Source organism: Pelobates fuscus, chromosome 3 (assembly GCF_036172605.1).
Source record: "Pelobates fuscus isolate aPelFus1 chromosome 3, aPelFus1.pri, whole genome shotgun sequence".
NCBI classification, from domain to species: Eukaryota; Metazoa; Chordata; class Amphibia; order Anura; family Pelobatidae; genus Pelobates; species Pelobates fuscus.
In genome coordinates this window covers 318265422-318285967 of record NC_086319.1, presented here as the reverse complement: position 1 = coordinate 318285967, position 20546 = coordinate 318265422, and the positions used below count along the sequence as shown (strand labels likewise).

General features: G+C 36.8%; 1 protein-coding gene across 1 annotated transcript; it reads right to left on the bottom strand.

Moving 5' to 3' along the window:
• Nucleotides 1–7640: 7640 nt before the first annotated feature.
• On the bottom strand, nt 7641–19126 carry CFAP161 (cilia and flagella associated protein 161). The gene is made up of 7 exons (XM_063445646.1): nt 19019–19126; nt 12431–12520; nt 11476–11714; nt 11109–11190; nt 9447–9605; nt 9104–9177; nt 7641–7841 (listed from the first exon to the last, which is right to left on the bottom strand). Exons 1-7 carry the CDS (start codon nt 19085–19087, stop codon nt 7682–7684), a joined length of 873 nt encoding a protein of 290 aa, XP_063301716.1. The 5' UTR covers nt 19088–19126; the 3' UTR covers nt 7641–7681.
• Nucleotides 19127–20546: the final 1420 nt, after the last annotated feature.

Below are 20546 nucleotides of genomic sequence, written 5' to 3'. Positions count from 1 at the left end.
ATCTGTCTTCTCGTTCCCTCGACCTCGGCTTGTCTCTGACTATTCTCTATCACTCTCGGTACGTTAGTCCGGCCATTCTAAGGCCCGGTATACGTACCTTTCCACTCTTTGTACCCTGCGTGTTGGATCCCTGTCCCGATCCTGACATTACGACAGGGCCAATGGATCCTGCAGGTACAAACAGTCAGCTTGGTTCTTCTGATCCCAGGTTTGACGCCATGGAGCATAGGATGGATCAGATGGCCCTAGCACTACAGGCACTTTTGTCTCGTGCTAGTAACCCACCTGAGGAGACACGTACTCCTTCTATTTCTCCTGCAGTCTCAGGTCTAGAGGTAGCCACTGTAGGTGCTTCTTCCCGTATTACCCCACCAGTACGTTATGGTGGGTCACCGGAGAAGTGCCGTGGTTTTCTGAACCAGATTAGCATCCATTTCGAATTACAACCCCGCTCTTATCCTACAGATAGAGCGAAGATTGGATTTGTTATTACTTTACTCATTGAGAAAGCTCTGAGATGGGCCAATCCTTTATGGGAGAATGATAATCCACTAGTCTATAATTATAATGCCTTTGTAGCTGCGTTTAGAAGAACTTTTGACCCTCCTGGTAGAAAGGTCAATGCAGCTAGATTACTGTTGCGCCTTAGACAGGACAATCAAACACTTGTGGACTATGCACTAGAGTTCAGGTCCTTGGCGGCAGAAGTTAAGTGGAACGAACAGGCTTATATAGATGTGTTTCTGAATGGGTTATCAGATGTAATTCTTGACGAAGTCGCTACTAGAGAACTCCCTGAGAATTTGGAGGATTTAATTTCTTTTATATCTCGTATTGATGAACGCATAAGAGAGAGGCAGAACACTCGAGATAGGACCCGTAGACCCTCCTTTAAACTAGCGCCTACCTTTCAAAATTCTGAGTTCAAGGACTTACGTATTTCTGAACCTATGCAGATAGGCAGTACTCATCTCACAGAGAGAGAGAGACAGTACAGAAGAAGGGAGGGTTTATGTATGTATTGTGGAGTCAGAGGACATTTACGCCTAAATTGTCCTAATCGTTCGGGAAACGCTCGCACCTAAGTTTCTCTAGAGGACAGGCCTTGGGTGTTTCTACTTTGTCCTCTATTCACAATTACAAAGAGTTCAGGCTTCTGTTACCCGTTTCTTTGAGGTGGGAGAAGGGAGTAGTAAAGACTATGGCACTAATCGATTCTGGAGCTGCTGAGAGCTTTATAGATCAGGGTTTTGTTGCCAAGCATGCTATCCCATCCCAGTTAAAAGAGACACCACTGGCTGTCGAGGCCATCGATGGTAGACCGTTACTTGAGCCTGTTATTTTCCATGAGACCATACCGATTAACTTGACTGTTGGCATCCTGCATAAAGAGGATATATCCTTAATGCTCATTTCTTCTCCGTCTATTCCCATAGTCCTGGGGTACTCCTGGTTGAGGAGACACAACCCTATTATTAATTGGGAGTCAGGGGAGATAGTTTCGTGGGGAGAGAATTGTCAAGAAAAATGCTTGCGGAAGGTCTTACCTCTCGGATTAACTAATACATCGAATACCTCTGACAATCCTACAGAGACACAAATTCCGCCTCAGTATCTAGATTTAAAGGCAGTATTTGACAAAAAGAAAGCCGATACCTTACCCCCACACAGGTCCTTTGATTGCAAAATTAACCTACTCCCTGGTACCATGCCTCCCAGAGGTCATGTATACCCATTATCTATAAAAGAGAACTCAGTTCTAGAGGAATATATTCACGAGAATTTAGACAAGGGATTCATCAGGAGGTCCTCCTCCCCTGCCGGGGCTGGATTTTTTTTTGTTAAAAAGAAAGATGGTTCTTTGAGACCTTGTATTGATTATCGAGGCTTGAATAAGATAACCATTAAAAATGCCTACCCGATTCCCTTGATCACCGAACTCTTCGATCGTTTGAAGGGCTCTACAATTTTCACCAAGTTAGACCTCAGAGGGGCATATAACTTGGTGAGAATCCAGCAGGGACATGAGTGGATGACGGCATTCAATACTCGATATGGTCACTATGAATATACTGTTATGCCTTTTGGGTTATGCAATGCGCCAGCTGTATTCCAGGATCTGATAAATGAGGTTCTTAGGGAATTTCAGCAAGATTGCGTCATTGTATACCTAGATGATATACTCATTCATTCTAGTGAGATTGAGATTCATCACAAGCAAGTCAGGAGGGTTTTGCACAAGCTTCTCCAGCATGGCTTGTACTGCAAGTTGGAGAAATGTAGCTTTGATCAAACCCAGGTAACCTTTCTCGGCTATGTGATCTCTGGGGAGGGATTTAAGATGGATCCGGATAAGCTCCAATCCATTCTAGAGTGGCCTTTACCCACAGGTCTTAAAGCCATACAGAGATTTATTGGTTTTTCCAATTATTACAGGCGCTTTATTAAGGGCTATTCTTCCATTATCGCACCTATCACTAATATGACCAAACAGGGGGCTGATACTAAGAATTGGACTACTGAAGCTCTTCTTGCGTTCAAAACTCTCAAGGAGCTTTTCGCTTCCGCTCCAATTTTAGTTCACCCCGACACTTCTCTGCCTTTTCTACTTGAGGTAGACGCATCAGAGACTGGTTTAGGTGCTGTCCTATCTCAAAGGTTGGGGGTTGATAAACCATTACATCCTTGTGGATTTTTCTCTAAAAAATTGACCGGTACTGAAAGCAGATATGACATTGGTGACAGAGAATTACTAGCGGTTATCAAGGCTTTGAAAGAGTGGAGACATTTATTGGAAGGTACATTACATCCTGTTACCATTCTAACTGACCACAAAAATTTGTCTTATATCGGAGAGGCTAAGCGGTTGTCCTCCAGGCAGGCTCGTTGGTCGTTGTTTCTTACCCATTTCAATTACGTTCTGACTTACAGACCTGGATCAAAGAATTCTAAAGCCGATGCGCTATCTCGCCAATATGAGCCCTCTGCTTCAGTTGAACCACTTATGTCCTCCATTGTACCCAAATGCAATATTATTGCTAATACCAGTCTCAAAATTCATTCTCCGCTACTTGACCAGATCTTGAAGTCACAACATCTAGCCCCCGGAAACACTCCTGAGGGAAGAAACTTTGTTCCTCCTGAACTTCAACTGGAGCTCTTACAATGTTTTCACGAAAGTAAAGTAGCTGGTCATCCTGGTATTCGCAAGACATACTCTTTGATATCCAAGGATTTCTGGTGGCCTTCACTTCGAAAGGATATTGAGGAGTTCGTCGCAGCTTGTGAGACTTGTGCCAAAACTAAACTACCTCATGCATCTCCATGTGGCCTGTTACACCCCTTGGACATTCCTGAGAAACCTTGGTCCTGTTTATCCATAGACTTTATCGTTGATTTGCCTGCTTCCAAGAGACAGACTGTTATTCTCACGGTGGTGGATAGATTTACTAAGATGGCCCATTTCGTGCCATTACCTAAACTTCCGACTTCTCCTGAAATGGCGGAGATTTTTGCAAAAGAGGTTTTTCGCCTACATGGGATTCCTTCAGAGATTGTTTCTGATAGAGGCTCTCAATTTGTCTCACGTTTCTGGAGATCCTTTTGTTCTCAAATGGGCATCAAATTGAACTTCTCCTCGGCCTATCACCCTCAATCTAACGGAGCTGCTGAACGTACCAATCAAAAAATCGAACAGTATCTGCGTTGCTTTGTTTCCGAACACCAGGACGATTGGGTCGGTCTGATTCCTTGGGCGGAGTTCGCACACAATAACCTTGTTTGCGATTCAACTCGCTCTAGCCCTTTCTTCATGAACTATGGCTTTCATCCTTCGATTTTTCCTTCGGTTTCCTCTTCTCAGGGGATACCGTCGGTTGATGATCATGTCGCCAACCTGAAGAAATTATGGGATCAGACTCGGCAAATTCTGTTACATAGTTCCTCGTTGTTCAAGAAACACGCTGACAAGCATAGAAGAGCGGCTCCTGTTTTTGTTCCTGGGGATAGGGTATGGTTAAGTACTAAGAATATTCGACTAAAAGTTCCATCTATGAAATTTGCTCCTCGCTACATAGGCCCTTACAGGGTTCTCACTCGTATCAATCCGGTTGCGTATCGCCTTGCTCTGCCACCTGCCTTACGCATTCCTAACTCTTTTCATGTCTCCTTGTTGAAACCCCTTATTTGCAACAAATTCTCCTCTAAGGTCTCCTCGCCTCGTCCTGTTCAGGTGGAGGGTCGGGAGGAGTACGAGGTAAGCTCCATCGTTGATTCCAGAATTTCAAGGGGAAAATTGCAATATCTGGTCAACTGGAGGGGATATGGTCCTGAGGAGAGGAGTTGGGTACCTCAGGAGGACGTTCATGCTTCTCGCCTTCGCAGAGCATTTCACCTCCGCTTCCCATCTCGCCCCGGTTCCTTCCGCCCGGTGGGCGTATCTGAGAGGGGGGGTACTGTCAGGGTACCTGAGGCCTCTACCTCTAAGGGAGGTAGAGACTTGGTGGTTTATCCATCCAGGCGAGCTGTTTCCTCCGTTCCTCGCGGTTCATCCAGCCACTTAAACACCGGCCGCGAGGAATCCACATCCTTTTCTAGCAGGACGCTCAATACGTGACGTCATGACGCTATCACGAGCAATCTGTCACTCAAGTGTCCGATATCCAATCGGCACTTGTCAGAGGCGTGCTTACCATCCGGAGCCAGGGTATTTAAGCTTGCTTCTCTCTTCAGCTCATTGCCCTGTCGTGGTTCTAGCTTGTCTAGTCACTCAGTGCTCTGGTATTCTAGTTTGCTCTATTTGGTTTTGACTCGGCTTGTTGTACTACCCTGCTTCTCTGTTATCCCTTGACCCGGCTTGTCTCTCGCTTATCTGTCTTCTCGTTCCCTCGACCTCGGCTTGTCTCTGACTATTCTCTATCACTCTCGGTACGTTAGTCCGGCCATTCTAAGGCCCGGTATACGTACCTTTCCACTCTTTGTACCCTGCGTGTTGGATCCCTGTCCCGATCCTGACACAAACTCGACAAATCCTTGTGCACAACTCTATGTTGGTCAAGAAACACGCTGATAAACGTAGAAGGGCGGCTCCGGTCTTTGTTCCAGGTGATAGGGTATGGCTGAGCACGAGGAACATCCGTTTAAAAGTGCCCTCCATGAAGTTCGCTCCTCGTTATATTGGACCCTACAGGGTGCTGACCCGTATCAATCCAGTTGCGTATCGTTTAGCTCTTCCTAATACCTTACGCATCCCGAACTCGTTTCACGTTTCATTGCTGAAACCACTCATATGTAACAGATTTTCCTCCACAATAGCCCCTCCTCGCTCCGTTCAGGTGGAGGGTCAGGAGGAGTATGAGGTTAACTCTATTATTGATTCTCGAATCTCCCGGGGGAGAGTACAATATCTGGTTGATTGGAAGGGATATGGTCCTGAGGAGAGGAGTTGGGTACCTCAGGAGGATGTTCATGCTCCCCGTCTCCGCAGGGCGTATCACTCTCGCTTCCCATCTCGTCCCGGTTCATTCCGCCCGGTGGGCGTATCTGAGAGGGGGGGTACTGTCAGGGTACCTGTGGTCTCTACCTCCGAAAGAGGTAGAGACTTAACTGTTCCTCCATCCAGACGGTCTGATGGCTCCCTTCCCCGCGGTCTATCCGGTCATGCTAGGCCGGCCGCGAGGGAGTGACTGCCTTTTACAGCATCTAGGCAGGAAGTAGTCATCAGGACACTCCCCCGGAATGACCTGTCAGTCAATTGCTGCAGGACCAATCAGGACGCCTCGGAGGCGTGGTTACTGCTCTGAACAGGGTATTTAACAGAGCTTCTTTCATTAGCTCATTACCCTGTCGTGGTTCTAGCTTGTTCTAGTCACTCAGTGCTTGTGTATTCTATTATCCCTTTTGGTTTTGACCCGGCTTGTTTACCTTACTCTGCTTACCTCTGTTACCCTTGATTCGGCTTGTCTCTCGCTTACCTGTCTTCTGTTACCCTCGACCTCGGCTTGTCTTTGACCATTCTATACTGTACTACTTGCGTTAGTCCGGCCATTCTAAGGTCCGGTATACGTATCTGGCTACTGTTTGTACTCTGCGTGTTGGATCCCTGTCCCGATCCTGACAGCCTTGAGCTGTTAAAGGGCCCCATAACGCCCTGACAATCACCAAGACTATATGTTTGGAGTCCGGGGTTGTGTGGCTGCCAGTACCACAGAAGTAAAAAGGAAGAACTGTCTCTACTAAATATCAACAAATCCTCTCCCTAAGATATAGAGGTAATCCAGACGTGTAACCCTTGCATACTGTTTTGTGGTCTGATTTCAGTATTCTCTTGTACCCAGTTTAGTTTTTTTGCTCTATTAGCAAATCCTGGAAGCTATTGTCCCACGGTGAATGAAAAACTGCAATTGAATACAGCAAGATCCAGAACCATGTACTGTCCCAAGAAATGAAAGACGAAGCTTTAGATTATATTAAAATTCTCAAACAAGCAGTGCATGCAAAACAAACAATCTCATAATATTAATGAGACTGAATTATTCTGTAAGGAAGAGTTAGGGGACAATTCCTAAAGCAGGAATAGAAAGATTGTTAGGTGGTCACAAGAAGCGTTTGGAGAATGAGATGTTTGCCAAAGGCAGTTAAATGTAGCAAAAAAAATTGTAACCAAGAACAAACATCTGCAGATAGATATTAAGTTTAACTGTATACACTGGAGATTATCCTAATTTGTTTTTACTTAGAAAATCAAGAAAATATTTTATTTGATCAGGTGTCCAATATTTTGCATTCAAGTGTGTATATATTCACACACCTCTTTCTAAATCTCGAAGTCAAAATTGAAAAACAATTATTATTTTATTAGAAAAAAAGAATATAATTAATAAAAACACTGTTACAATTAACGTTGAATGACAAAATGTCATGTGTAGGTCTACATGTACACAGATGTGTGTGTGCGCACATCTTTCCTTTTAAGTTTTACTCTGACAATAAAGTGTTAATCTTCCAAAGTTAGTGAATTCAATTATCAGACATTGCTCAAAATATTCTCTTACTTTGTGACCTTCTAGAATTCAGGGATAGGCAACCTTCGGCACTCCAGATGTTGTGGACTAAATCCCCCATAAGGCTATTGCACCCATAATGCTGACATGGCATCATGGGAGGTGTAGTCCAAAACATCTGTAGTGCCGAAGGTTGCCTGTGCTAGTTCTAGAGATTATTGGGGATGAATTGTACAGCGCTACGGAATTTGTTGGCGCTATATAAATAAAATTATAATAATAATGAATTAATGGCTGAAAGAAGGTAACTGCACAAAGATACGGCTGTACAAACAATATAGAGAATATAGATTTGAAAAGAACAACATGAAATTAGAAAAGTATATGAAATAAGTAGTTAGGTTTAAAATATTCAAGCCAGGGCAAATGCGTATGTATCTGTAGACTGACTGAGAATGGTATAAAATATTGTATTTCATGTTGTTTTTCTTTTTATTAAAGGCCAGTGGCTGCCACCTAGTGAGTATAATATATAACTGCAACTGGATAAGTATAAGTACCTGCTATAGAAAGTTTCACAATATTAATATCATTAAAACAATTATAAAATAAAGTATGTTATTGACATGCTGTGAGACAAATTTTTCAAATCAAAAAGATCATAACTGTGCTTAGAGCAATTATTTTATTTTACTAAGTGGTTTGGGTCGGTCAAACATGGTGTTTATTTCATCACTAGGATTGCCGGTGACAATAATCCAATGGTTCTCATTTTCTTCCACTTTGTGTGCGTTCAAGAAAGTATGCGTGGAAATTTCTTGTTCCTTGCCAAAAAATGTCCTGAAAATAAAAACATACATAGAACTTAGAACATAAAAGAAATGGACTCATTCTAAATGGAATTTATAAATGCAAAGGGTTATGTAGCCAGTCACAGCACAACTTGCAAATCTTTGCTAATTGACTTAAAAATGATAAATTAAAAAAAAATAATAAGTCACGGAGGGAATACACTGGACAGTAAGAGCACTTTATGTGAAATAAAACACACACATAGCATGTTCTACAAGTGACTAGTCGAAGGGCTCTGTCTTAAGTGCTGTTAAATGATGAAAAAGCGCTTCTTTCGGAATTTCAGATTCTACATTAACCAAAATGTAATCATCACATGATGACTGTTTCTGATGTTCCGAATCCAATAAATGACTGTTTTCAAAACAGAAGATCACTGAATACCTAACCATGCGATTTCATGCACTCTGCAATCTGACTGGCATTAGTGACTTTTAAGTGGAAAATCTTCTTGAGGATTTTGTCTTCTAAAATGATGGATGATCCCACAATATATCATGTTATATATATATATATATATATATATATATATATATATATTATATAGTGAAACCAACTCTTCTTCTCATCATTAATTTTGAATCTTTTAAATTAGCTAATCAAATATTTGTGATATACAAAGCATTTTCATTTTATCGATTATTTAGCAGCAAGTTTTGATAACTGTACTAGAGACAGTTGCTGGGGAAAGTAAAACACAAATATTATTAATATATTTAAGCCAATCATTTTCAACTACAGCATTTTAGGGACCTTAGGAACTTCCATCATAGCTATATCTTGAGAGTGACTGGGTAGCTGTCATCCTGGGGACCCCGGTAAGTGTATTATTCAAAAAACAGTTTGATTCATCTTCCTTGATTTAATATTGTTGGAAAATATTTCCAAGTGATTTATTATTTTTGGATAAACTTTGAAAATTATTTTTTCAACATATTAAAAAAGAAAACGAATTATCATATATAATCTAATCAGTATAACAAACAAATATCAACATTTCTCAAAATGTAATTCTTTTTTGTAATATTATATCATTTTAAAAGTCTGACCAAACACATTAATTCCCTTTGAAAGCTTCTCCAACAATATTACATTGAGATCCTACTTGTGGAATGGCATCGGGGGACTCTGGGTACCATAACCACTAAAACATGCTGTAACGTTTTTGGTGCTTGTATTGCCCCTTTAAGAAACACAAGTCACATACATGAAATATCAATGATATAAGGAATAGCTCTGACATTACTTACCATAAGACATGTTTTCTCAGAACAGCTAAACATTGATTTGTTTTGCTGTGAAGAATGAGTACCTTGGTGTTTGCCTGTAAAAGAACACTTGTGTACATTAATTATGGCTCATTTTATTGAAGTATCTCTGTTCTGATCTTTCTGATAAAGTACTACTGTACAGTGTAGAGTGTAAGACCCCAAAAAGCTTGAAAAAAGTCAAAATGTTGCTTGGTTAGATCCTAATAAAGTCTGCTACTGGACAGTCCTGGTGGGTCTGGACCTACGTCTATGTCTGGATATTAAACAAACTAAGAAATGTGCACTGTGGTTGGTCTTCACAGCCACTAGGTCCATTACATACCGGTATAGGAAATCCTTCATGTTCCATCCTCAGCTGGGGGTCCAAGTAAGCAATTTGCCAGCAGGCCTGATATGATGGCTGGTCTGTCAGACTGACCTCTTGTAGATAGGACTTCTTACTGGACTTCCCAAATGTTTTATGGTCGCTCGCCAGAAATAACTTGAACAAATTAAAAAAAAATTGAACAATGTGCTCACAGTTAAAGACTTAAAGTTTAAACTGAAAAGTCTCTGTTTAATTACTACAGTTTCTTACACTTGAAATATTACTGTAAAACGCAAAGAAAAATTATTAAATGGGCTTTGTTCTCTTGAGAATCTGGCCATGTTCTCTTTTTTAATAATAACATGTAAAAGTGCAGATAATTTATAGGACTACAGTATATTATAAATATAAATACAACCCTCCAGCTCTCTACCTCATTACCATTTTTATATTCTCCCTCAAAAAGTATCACTTTAAAAGGCTACCATATTACTCCACTAATCGCAATCAGACCTTGATTTACTCTCCTTGCTGCCCCATAACCTGTTTACTCAATGGACCCCTTGTTCCTGCATTTACACACATATGCAAAATGTTTGGGGTATTTTATTCGATGGGTGAATGGGACTAGTTTGGGGTATGTGATTGGATGGGTTAATAGGACTAGTTTGGAGTATGTGATTGGATGGGTGAATGGGACTAGTTTGGGTATGTAATTGGATGGGTGAATAGGACTAGTTTGGGGTATGTGATTAGATGGGTTAATAGGACTAGTTTGGGTATGTGATTGGATGGGTGTATGGGACTGGTTTGGGTATGTGATTGGATGGGTTAATAGGACTAGTTTGGAGTATGTGATTGGATGGGTGAATGGGACTAGTTTGGGTATGTAATTGGATGGGTGAATAGGACTAGTTTGGGGTATGTGATTAGATGGGTTAATAGGACTAGTTTGGGGTATGTGATTAGATGGGTTAATAGGACTAGTTTGGGTATGTGATTGGATGGGTGTATGGGACTGGTTTGGGTATGTGATTGGATGGGTTAATAGGACTAGTTTGGGGTATGTGATTGGATGGGTGAATGGAACTAGTTTGGGTATGTAATTGGATGGGTGAATGGGACTAGTTTGGGATATGTGATTGGATGGGTGAATGGGACTATTTTGTTTTAAATATGTTTATTGGTATCATGTCTTGAGTTCTCTTATCGGACAGATTTTTATGAAAGCAAACAGTCGCCTGTGCAGAGGCTAAGGTATCGGTTCAAAAAGGTCAATGCAGAATATCACCTGCGCAGAGGCGAATTAGTCAGTACATATAAACATATTTAAACTTTGCAGGAATGCACTGATTTGCTGTACTGATTTCAGATATTGCATTTAAGGATAATGATGGCTAACATGTTAACCCAGATGTTTCCTGTCCTTCAGCGTCTTACAAAATACTCCCTTACTTTCCTTTAACTAGGAATGTAGAATTCCTTGGAACTACGGTATATAGAAAACAAAATGTAATGTTATTTGTGAAAGTCAGATATAGATTTACTTGTTTTATATACATAGATACAGATTATTTGGAAACGTTTGATTTGAAACAAAATGTATAGTCCTTAATCATATTTAAAAACAGAACTTTTCCAAATCTTATTAAATAAAACCGAACAACATTTACTCACATGTCCCATGAAACCTTCTGATGTTCTTAATGCAAAATTCTGTCCATAGTATAGAGGCTCTCCAATTTTACTACCATCCACACTGTTAACAAATGCAAATGTTCATGATCAATATCAGTATTATGAATATGTTGTATTTGTACATTAAAGAAAAAAAGAGTGGCTCACAGGTAAATATGATTAATGTTCTAACCATCTGTAGTTGCTATAGGCTGGATACATATGCCTTTGGGAATGTTAGGATACTTTAAGGAAAACAGCTGATGATAATAAATGGACACTAGATGCAGAGTGAAGAAATGCAATCTGAATTTGTTAGAGCTGGGGGAAGACATGCCTTTATGTTATACAGTTGAATAATGTGTACCTGCTAATTATGAAACTGTTTCTCGCACACGACTTGATGTTTGTGCTGGCACTAATTCCACAGGGTAATGTCAGATGACCTGTTGTGTGCATTGCACTTTCTTCTGGATTTACAGACAAAGCAAAATTGCCAGACACTGGAGAGGTGTTACTGAGACTTTCCACTGCGTTTTCTGGATTAACCAGCATCACCATGTCCCCAAAGTGAAGCAATCCATCCGTGGTAACTGATAGCTCTGTCTGTAACAAAAAATAAAACTGTAATAGGCAAATTCTGCAACACCAGAATTCCCATCATAATCAGGCAATTATAAATGGATTCTCAATAACGCAGCCTATCTACGCACTTGTCACTATAATAACCAGAACGGCCACTTGTGCAAAAATAAGAGCATCATCATATCTGCTCTAGTAACACTTTAAAGGGAGTCATATAAAAAAGCACCACAGCATGCAAGCTGAGGACAACTATATGCCATGTCTTGGTGCAGACATAGATTCCTGCACCATAACTACAAGCACACAAGGTCAGCCACTCCACACACAGCCTAGTGTTGCATATTACAGAAAGATCATTTTTCAAGTAAACATAATAATTATAATCCAAAATGTGTAAAATCAAACTTTGCACAGGACACCCGTCTATTTTTGTCTGATTTGACTGATATCATTGGATAAAGGTAGAAATAGAAGAGAGCAGTAAGGTTAAATGTGATTCCTGCACATGATTCTGCATGGCAACATCTATTCCTACATCACCAAATAAAGCATTTTGTTGATGCCATGGGACGCTCGCTCCAGTTCTGGTAAGACTAAAGCTGGCATTCTTAGACACAAGCAACTATAATAAAATAAACAGACAACTGAGTTTGAACCCAATTTATCTATTTAAGACATTATCCAGTGATTTCAGAATGTCACTGGAAAAACGCTGCGTTATTTAAATTATTGTTTACCTTTTGTAAAACTGATTTCTTCAGATTTGATGTTTTCTGTATAAGAAGTTCTCCTTTTTCCCTTTTAGCCAAGAAATCTTTTAGAAGATCCTAAAAGAAAAGAATGTCAATGCTCATGGCAAGATCTTAAATTAGCCATGCAAAATTGTCATAAAATGTATAAGTTAGAAAACATATCTAAGCTATGTATAATCTTTAGCAGTAACATTACAGTCATTGTTAGAAGTAATGTGTGTATAGTAATAAAAATAATATGTACATACATTTGAAGTAATATTATATATGTTTAGCAGCATTGTTATACTGTATTTTTAGCAGTGATGTATAATAGTATGTGTTTAGCAATAATGTTATATTATACCTTTAGCAGTGATTACATATATATGTTTACTAGTAATGTTACATATCTAGCAGCAATGTTATACTGTATAATACTATGTGTTTAGCAATATGATTATACTGTATGTTTAGTAGTAATGTTATATTAAACCTTTATCAGTAATATTATATTGTATCATGTTTATCAGTAATATATCACAGTATGTGTTCAGTAGTAATGTTATATTGTATCATGTTTATCAGTAATGTATCACAGTATGTGTTCAGTAGTAATGTTATATTGTATCATGTTTATCAGTAATATATCACAGTATGTGTTCAGTAATAATGTTATATTGTATCACAGCATGTGTTCAGTAGTAATGTTATATTGTATCACAGTATGTGTGCAGTAATAATGTTATATTGTATCACAGTATGTGTTCAGTAATATATCACAGTAGGTGTTCAGTAATAATGTTATATTGTATCACAGTATGTGTTCAGTAATGTATCCCAGCATGTGCTCAGTAGTAATGTTATATTGTATCATGTTTATCAGTAATATATCCCAGCATGTGTTCAGTAGTAATGTTATATTGTATCATGTTTATCAGTAATATATCACAGTATGTGTTCAGGAATAATGTTATATTGTATCACAGTATGTGTTCGGTAATATATCACAGTATGTGTTCAGTAATAATGTTATATTGTATCACAGTATGTGTTCAGTAATAATGTTATATTGTATCACAGTATGTGTTCAGTAATAATGTTATATTGTATCACAGTATGTGTTCAGTAGTAATGTTATATTGTATCATGTTTATCAGTAATGTATCACAGTATGTGTTCAGTAATAATGTTATATTGTATCACAGTATGTGTTCAGTAATAATGTTATATTGTATCACAGTATGGGTTCAGTAATAATGTTATATTGTATCACAGTATGTGTTCAGTAATAATGTTATATTGTATCACAGTATGTGTTCAGTAATAATGTTATCTTGTATCACAGTATGTGTTCAGTAATAATATTATATTGTATCACAGTATGTGTTCAGTAATAATGTTATATTGTATCACAGTATGTGTTCAGAAATAATGTTATATTGTATCACAGTATGTGTTCAGTAATAATGTTATATTGTATCACAGTATGTGTTCAGTAATAATGTTATCTTGTATCACAGTATGTGTTCAGTAATAATGTTATCTTGTATCACAGTATGTGTTCAGTAATAATGTTATCTTGTATCACAGTATGTGTTCAGTAATAATGTTATATTGTATCATGTTTATCAGTAATGTATCACAGTATGTGTTCAGTAGTAATGTTATATTGTATCATGTTTATCAGTAATGTATCACAGTATGTGTTCAGTAATAATGTTATATTGTATCACAGTATGTGTTCAGTAATGATGTTATATTGTATCACAGTATGTGTTCAGTAATAATGTTATATTGTATCACAGTATGTGTTCAGTAATTATGTTATATTGTATCACAGTATGTGTTCAGTAATAATGTTATATTGTATCACAGTATGTGTTCAGTAATGATGTTATATTGTATCACAGTATGTATTCAGTAGTAATGTTATATTGTATCACAGTATGTGTTCAGTAATAATGTTATATTGTATCACAGTATGTATTCAGTAGTAATGTTATATTGTATCACAGTATGTGTTCAGTAATAATGTTATATTGTATCACAGTATGTATTCAGTAATAATGTTATATTGTATCACAGTATGTATTCAGTAATAATGTTATATTGTATCACAGTATGTGTTCAGTAATAATGTTATATTGTATCACATTATGTGGTCAGTAGTATTGTTATATTGTATCACAGTATGTGTTCAGTAGTAATGTTATATTGTATCACAGTATGTGTTCAGTAATAATGTTATATTGTATCACAGTATGTGTTCAGTAATAATGTTATATTGTATCACAGTATGTGTTCAGTAGTAATGTTATATTGTATCACAGTATGTGTTCAGTAGTAATGTTATATTGTATCACAGTATGTGTTCAGTAGTAATGTTATATTGTATCACAGTATGTATTCAGTAATAATGTTATATTGTATCACAGTATGTGTTCAGTAATAATGTTATATTGTATCACAGTATGTGTTCAGTAATAATGTTATATTGTATCACAGTATGTATTCAGTATTCATGTTATATTGTATCACAGTATGTGTTCAGTAATAATGTTATATTGTATCACAGTATGTATTCAGTATTCATGTTATATTGTATCACAGTATGTGTTCAGTAATAATGTTATATTGTATCACAGTATGTATTCAGTAGTAATGTTATATTGTATCACAGTATGTGTTCAGTAGTAATGTTATATTGTATCACAGTATGTGTTCAGTAATTATGTTATATTGTATCACAGTATGTGTTCAGTAATAATGTAATAATGTTATATTGTATCACAGTATGGGTTCAGTAGTAATGTTATATTGTATCACAGTATGTGTTCAGTAGTAATGTTATATTGTATCACAGTATGTATTCAGTAATAATGTTATATTGTATCACAGTATGTGTTCAGTAATAATGTTATATTGTATCACAGTATGTGTTCAGTAATAATGTTATATTGTATCACAGTATGTGTTCAGTAATAATGTTATATTGTATCACAGTATGTGTTCAGTAATAATGTTATATTGTATCACAGTATGTATTCAGTAATAATGTTATATTGTATCACAGTATGTGTTCAGTAATAATGTTATATTGTATCACAGTATGTATTTAGTAATAATGTTATATTGTATCACAGTATGTGTTCAGTAGTAATGTTATATTGTATCACAGTATGTATTCAGTAGTAATGTTATATTGTATCACAGTATGTGTTCAGTAATAATGTTATATTGTATCACAGTATGTGTTCAGTAATAATGTGATATTGTATCACAGTATGTGTTCAGTAATAATGTTATATTGTATCACAGCATGTGTTCAGTAATAATGTTATATTGTATCACAGTATGTGTTCAGTAATAATGTGATATTGTATCACAGTATGTGTTCAGTAGTAATGTTATATTGTATCACAGTATGGGTTCAGTAATAATGTTATATTGTATCACAGTATGTGTTCAGTAGTAATGTTATATTGTATCACAGTATGTGTTCAGTAGTAATGTTATATTGTATCACAGTATGTATTCAGTAATAATGTTATATTGTATCACAGTATGTGTTCAGTAATAATGTTATATTGTATCACAGTATGTGTTCAGTAATAATGTTATATTGTATCACAGTATGTATTCAGTAGTAATGTTATATTGTATCACAGTATGTGTTCAGTAATAATGTTATATTGTATCACAGTATGTATTTAGTAATAATGTTATATTGTATCACAGTATGTGTTCAGTAGTAATGTTATATTGTATCACAGTATGTATTCAGTAGTAATGTTATATTGTATCACAGTATGTATTCAGTAGTAATGTTATATTGTATCACAGTATGTATTCAGTAATAATGTTATATTGTATCACAGTATGTATTCAGTAATAATGTGATATTGTATCACAGCATGTGTTCAGTAATAATGTTATATTGTATCACAGTATGTGTTCAGTAATAATGTTATATTGTATCACAGTATGTGTTCAGTAGTAATGTTATATTGTATCATGTTTATCAGTAATGTATCACAGTATGTGTTCAGTAATAATGTTATATTGTATCACAGTATGGGTTCAGTAATAATGTTATATTGTATCACAGTATGGGTTCAGTAATAATGTTATATTGTATCACAGTATGTGTTCAGTAATAATGTTATATTGTATCACAGTATGTGTTCAGTAATAATGTTATCTTGTATCACAGTATGTGTTCAGTAATAATATTATATTGTATCACAGTATGTGTTCAGTAATAATGTTATATTGTATCACAGTATGTGTTCAGTAGTAATGTTATATTGTATCATGTTTATCAGTAATGTATCACAGTATGTGTTCAGTAATAATGTTATATTGTATCACAGTATGTGTTCAGTAATAATGTTATATTGTATCACAGTATGGGTTCAGTAATAATGTTATATTGTATCACAGTATGTGTTCAGTAATAATGTTATATTGTATCACAGTATGTGTTCAGTAATAATGTTATCTTGTATCACAGTATGTGTTCAGTAATAATATTATATTGTATCACAGTATGTGTTCAGTAATAATGTTATATTGTATCACAGTATGTGTTCAGTAGTAATGTTATATTGTATCATGTTTATCAGTAATGTATCACAGTATGTGTTCAGTAATAATGTTATATTGTATCACAGTATGTGTTCAGTAATAATGTTATATTGTATCACAGTATGGGTTCAGTAATAATGTTATATTGTATCACAGTATGTGCTCAGTAATAATGTTATATTGTATCACAGTATGTGTTCAGTAATAATGTTATCTTGTATCACAGTATGTGTTCAGTAATAATATTATATTGTATCACAGTATGTGTTCAGTAATAATGTTATATTGTATCACAGTATGTGTTCAGAAATAATGTTATATTGTATCACAGTATGTGTTCAGTAATAATGTTATATTGTATCACAGTATGTGTTCAGTAATAATGTTATATTGTATCACAGTATGTGTTCAGTAATAATGTTATATTGTATCACAGTATGTGTTCAGTAATAATGTTATCTTGTATCACAGTATGTGTTCAGTAATAATGTTATATTGTATCATGTTTATCAGTAATGTATCACAGTATGTGTTCAGTAGTAATGTTATATTGTATCATGTTTATCAGTAATGTATCACAGTATGTGTTCAGTAATAATGTTATATTGTATCACAGTATGTGTTCAGTAATGATGTTATATTGTATCACAGTATGTGTTCAGTAATAATGTTATATTGTATCACAGTATGTGTTCAGTAATTATGTTATATTGTATCACAGTATGTGTTCAGTAATAATGTTATATTGTATCACAGTATGTGTTCAGTAATGATGTTATATTGTATCACAGTATGTATTCAGTGATAATCTTATTTTGTATCACAGTATGTATTCAGTAGTAATGTTATATTGTATCACAGTATGTGTTCAGTAATAATGTTATATTGTATCACAGTATGTATTCAGTAGTAATGTTATATTGTATCACAGTATGTGTTCAGTAATAATGTTATATTGTATCACAGTATGTGTTAAGTAATAATGTGATTGTATCACAGTATGTGTTCAGTAATAATGTTATCTTGTATCACAGTATGTGTTCAGTAATAATGTTATATTGTATCACAGTATGTGTTCAGTAATAATGTTATATTGTATCACAGTATGTGTTCAGTAATAATGTTATATTGTATCACAGTATGTGTTCAGTAATAATGTTATATTGTATCACAGTATGTGTTCAGTAATAATGTTATATTGTATCACAGTATGTGTTCAGTAATAATGTTATATTGTATCACAGTATGTGTTCAGTAATAATGTTATATTGTATCACAGTATGTATTCAGTAATAATGTTATATTGTATCACAGTATGTGTTCAGTAATAATGTTATATTGTATCACAGTATGTATTTAGTAATAATGTTATATTGTATCACAGCATGTGTTCAGTAGTAATGTTATATTGTATCACAGTATGGGTTCAGTAATAATGTTATATTGTATCACAGTATGTGTTCAGTAGTAATGTTATATTGTATCACAGTATGTGTTCAGTAGTAATGTTATATTGTATCACAGTATGTATTCAGTAATAATGTTATATTGTATCACAGTATGTGTTCAGTAATAATGTTATATTGTATCACAGTATGTGTTCAGTAATAATGTTATATTGTATCACAGTATGTATTCAGTAATAATGTTATATTGTATCACAGTATGTGTTCAGTAATAATGTTATATTGTATCACAGTATGTATTTAGTAATAATGTTATATTGTATCACAGTATGTGTTCAGTAGTAATGTTATATTGTATCACAGTATGTGTTCAGTAGTAATGTTATATTGTATCACAGTATGTGTTCAGTAGTAATGTTATATTGTATCACAGTATGTGTTCAGTAATAATGTGATATTGTATCACAGTATGTGTTCAGTAGTAATGTTATATTGTATCACAGTATGTGTTTAGTAATGATGTTATATTGTATCACAGTATGGGTTCAGTAGTAATATAATGATTTGCTATGGTTACCCCCACCCAGCCTCTGTTTACCTTGTCCAATGATATATCTTCGTTCCAGTTACCGACCCGGACGGCCGGTGTAAATGTTCGGACGCTCATGATGCCGTATTAGATACTCAACGGGTCCTACTGCGGCACTGTACCTCTGTTGTTATGGTAACGAAGGCATAGTTACAGGTTTCCATGGAGACCGGATACACGTGATCAGGCAAAACTCGCGATAACAGGTATTGAATGTCCGCGATGGGCCGCCATGTTGTGAGTGGCAAGAACCACGGGAAGAGTACCGGTGACCTCTAGTGGCTATAGTCAGTACTGCACACACAACTTGTCGATGTTTTATCGAGGGAGGGAGATTATTATTTTGTTTAACGAAGAAATCTTTTTTTTTTTTTTTTTTTTTTTTTAAACGCCTGAAACTTTAAAATGTCCACATCAGCGTTAATTAAATGCATTGGAATAAAAACTCAACACAGAAATACTGAGCTATTACCATACAACTCCCTGTTTCCTTTAGCAAGGGTGGTTTCCTGGGAAATCACCAGGTTTCTGGATTAAATAAAGCATTTCCTGGTCCAGTATATACATTTATTTTTATCGCTGAAGTGTTCCTTTAAAAATGCCCATAATAAAATTATATACAAAGTACATATTTTGCTCTAATGAAAATTAGCTGTATATGGTGAAAATCTATTTTGTTTTCTTTAACACACAATAAGCAAACCCCAATTCACCCAAGAGTGCAAATAGAGAGCTAAACAGTGGACAAGGAAGACAATTCGATCCTGCATTAGTGAATGCCTGGGCATGGCTTGCACAACGTGCCATTTAGGAGTTAAATCACTTTGTTTATGCAGCCCTAGTCACCAGAGCTGGCACGTCCATAAGGCGGCACAGGCAGCACCCTTAGTGCGCACCGGCCCAGGTGGCACTAGATTAGAGTGACAGGCAGGAGGTGGGCACACAGTGCTCCCTCCTGCCGGTCACTCAATGTAGCGTGGCTGAGCGGAGTGGAGTGGACCGCGGTACAGGAGCTACTGATTCCTATACCCGGCCGGACTGACAGGAAGTGCTCTCAGTGAGCACCTTCTCCTTGTCCGACCAGGTACAGGAAACTGAAGCTCCTGTACCTCAGTCCGCTCGGCCCCGCTCTAAGAGAGGTAGGAGGCACACTGGGGAGGGGAGGGAAGGGGAGAGGCACTAAGAGACAGGGAGCACTAAGGGGAGGGGGGGGGGCACCCTCTAAAAGAGAGGGAGGGTAAAATAACTAGGAGTGGGGGGGGGATTAACATTAAGGGAGGGCAGTAAGGTACAGGGGAGGAAAGGGAAAAGGAAAACTGGGGCAGCGGGGAGGAAACCACTAAAAGAGGGGGGAGAGGAACACTAAAGGGGGGAGGGAAAAAGAACACTAAGGGGGAGGGGAGCGGAACACTAAGAGACAGGAGAGTGAGGGGAGAGGAACACTAAGGGACAGGGGAGGGAGGGGAGAGGAACACTAAGGGACAGGGAAGAAGACCACTAATGGACAGGAAGTGGGGGGGAGAGGACCACTAAGGGA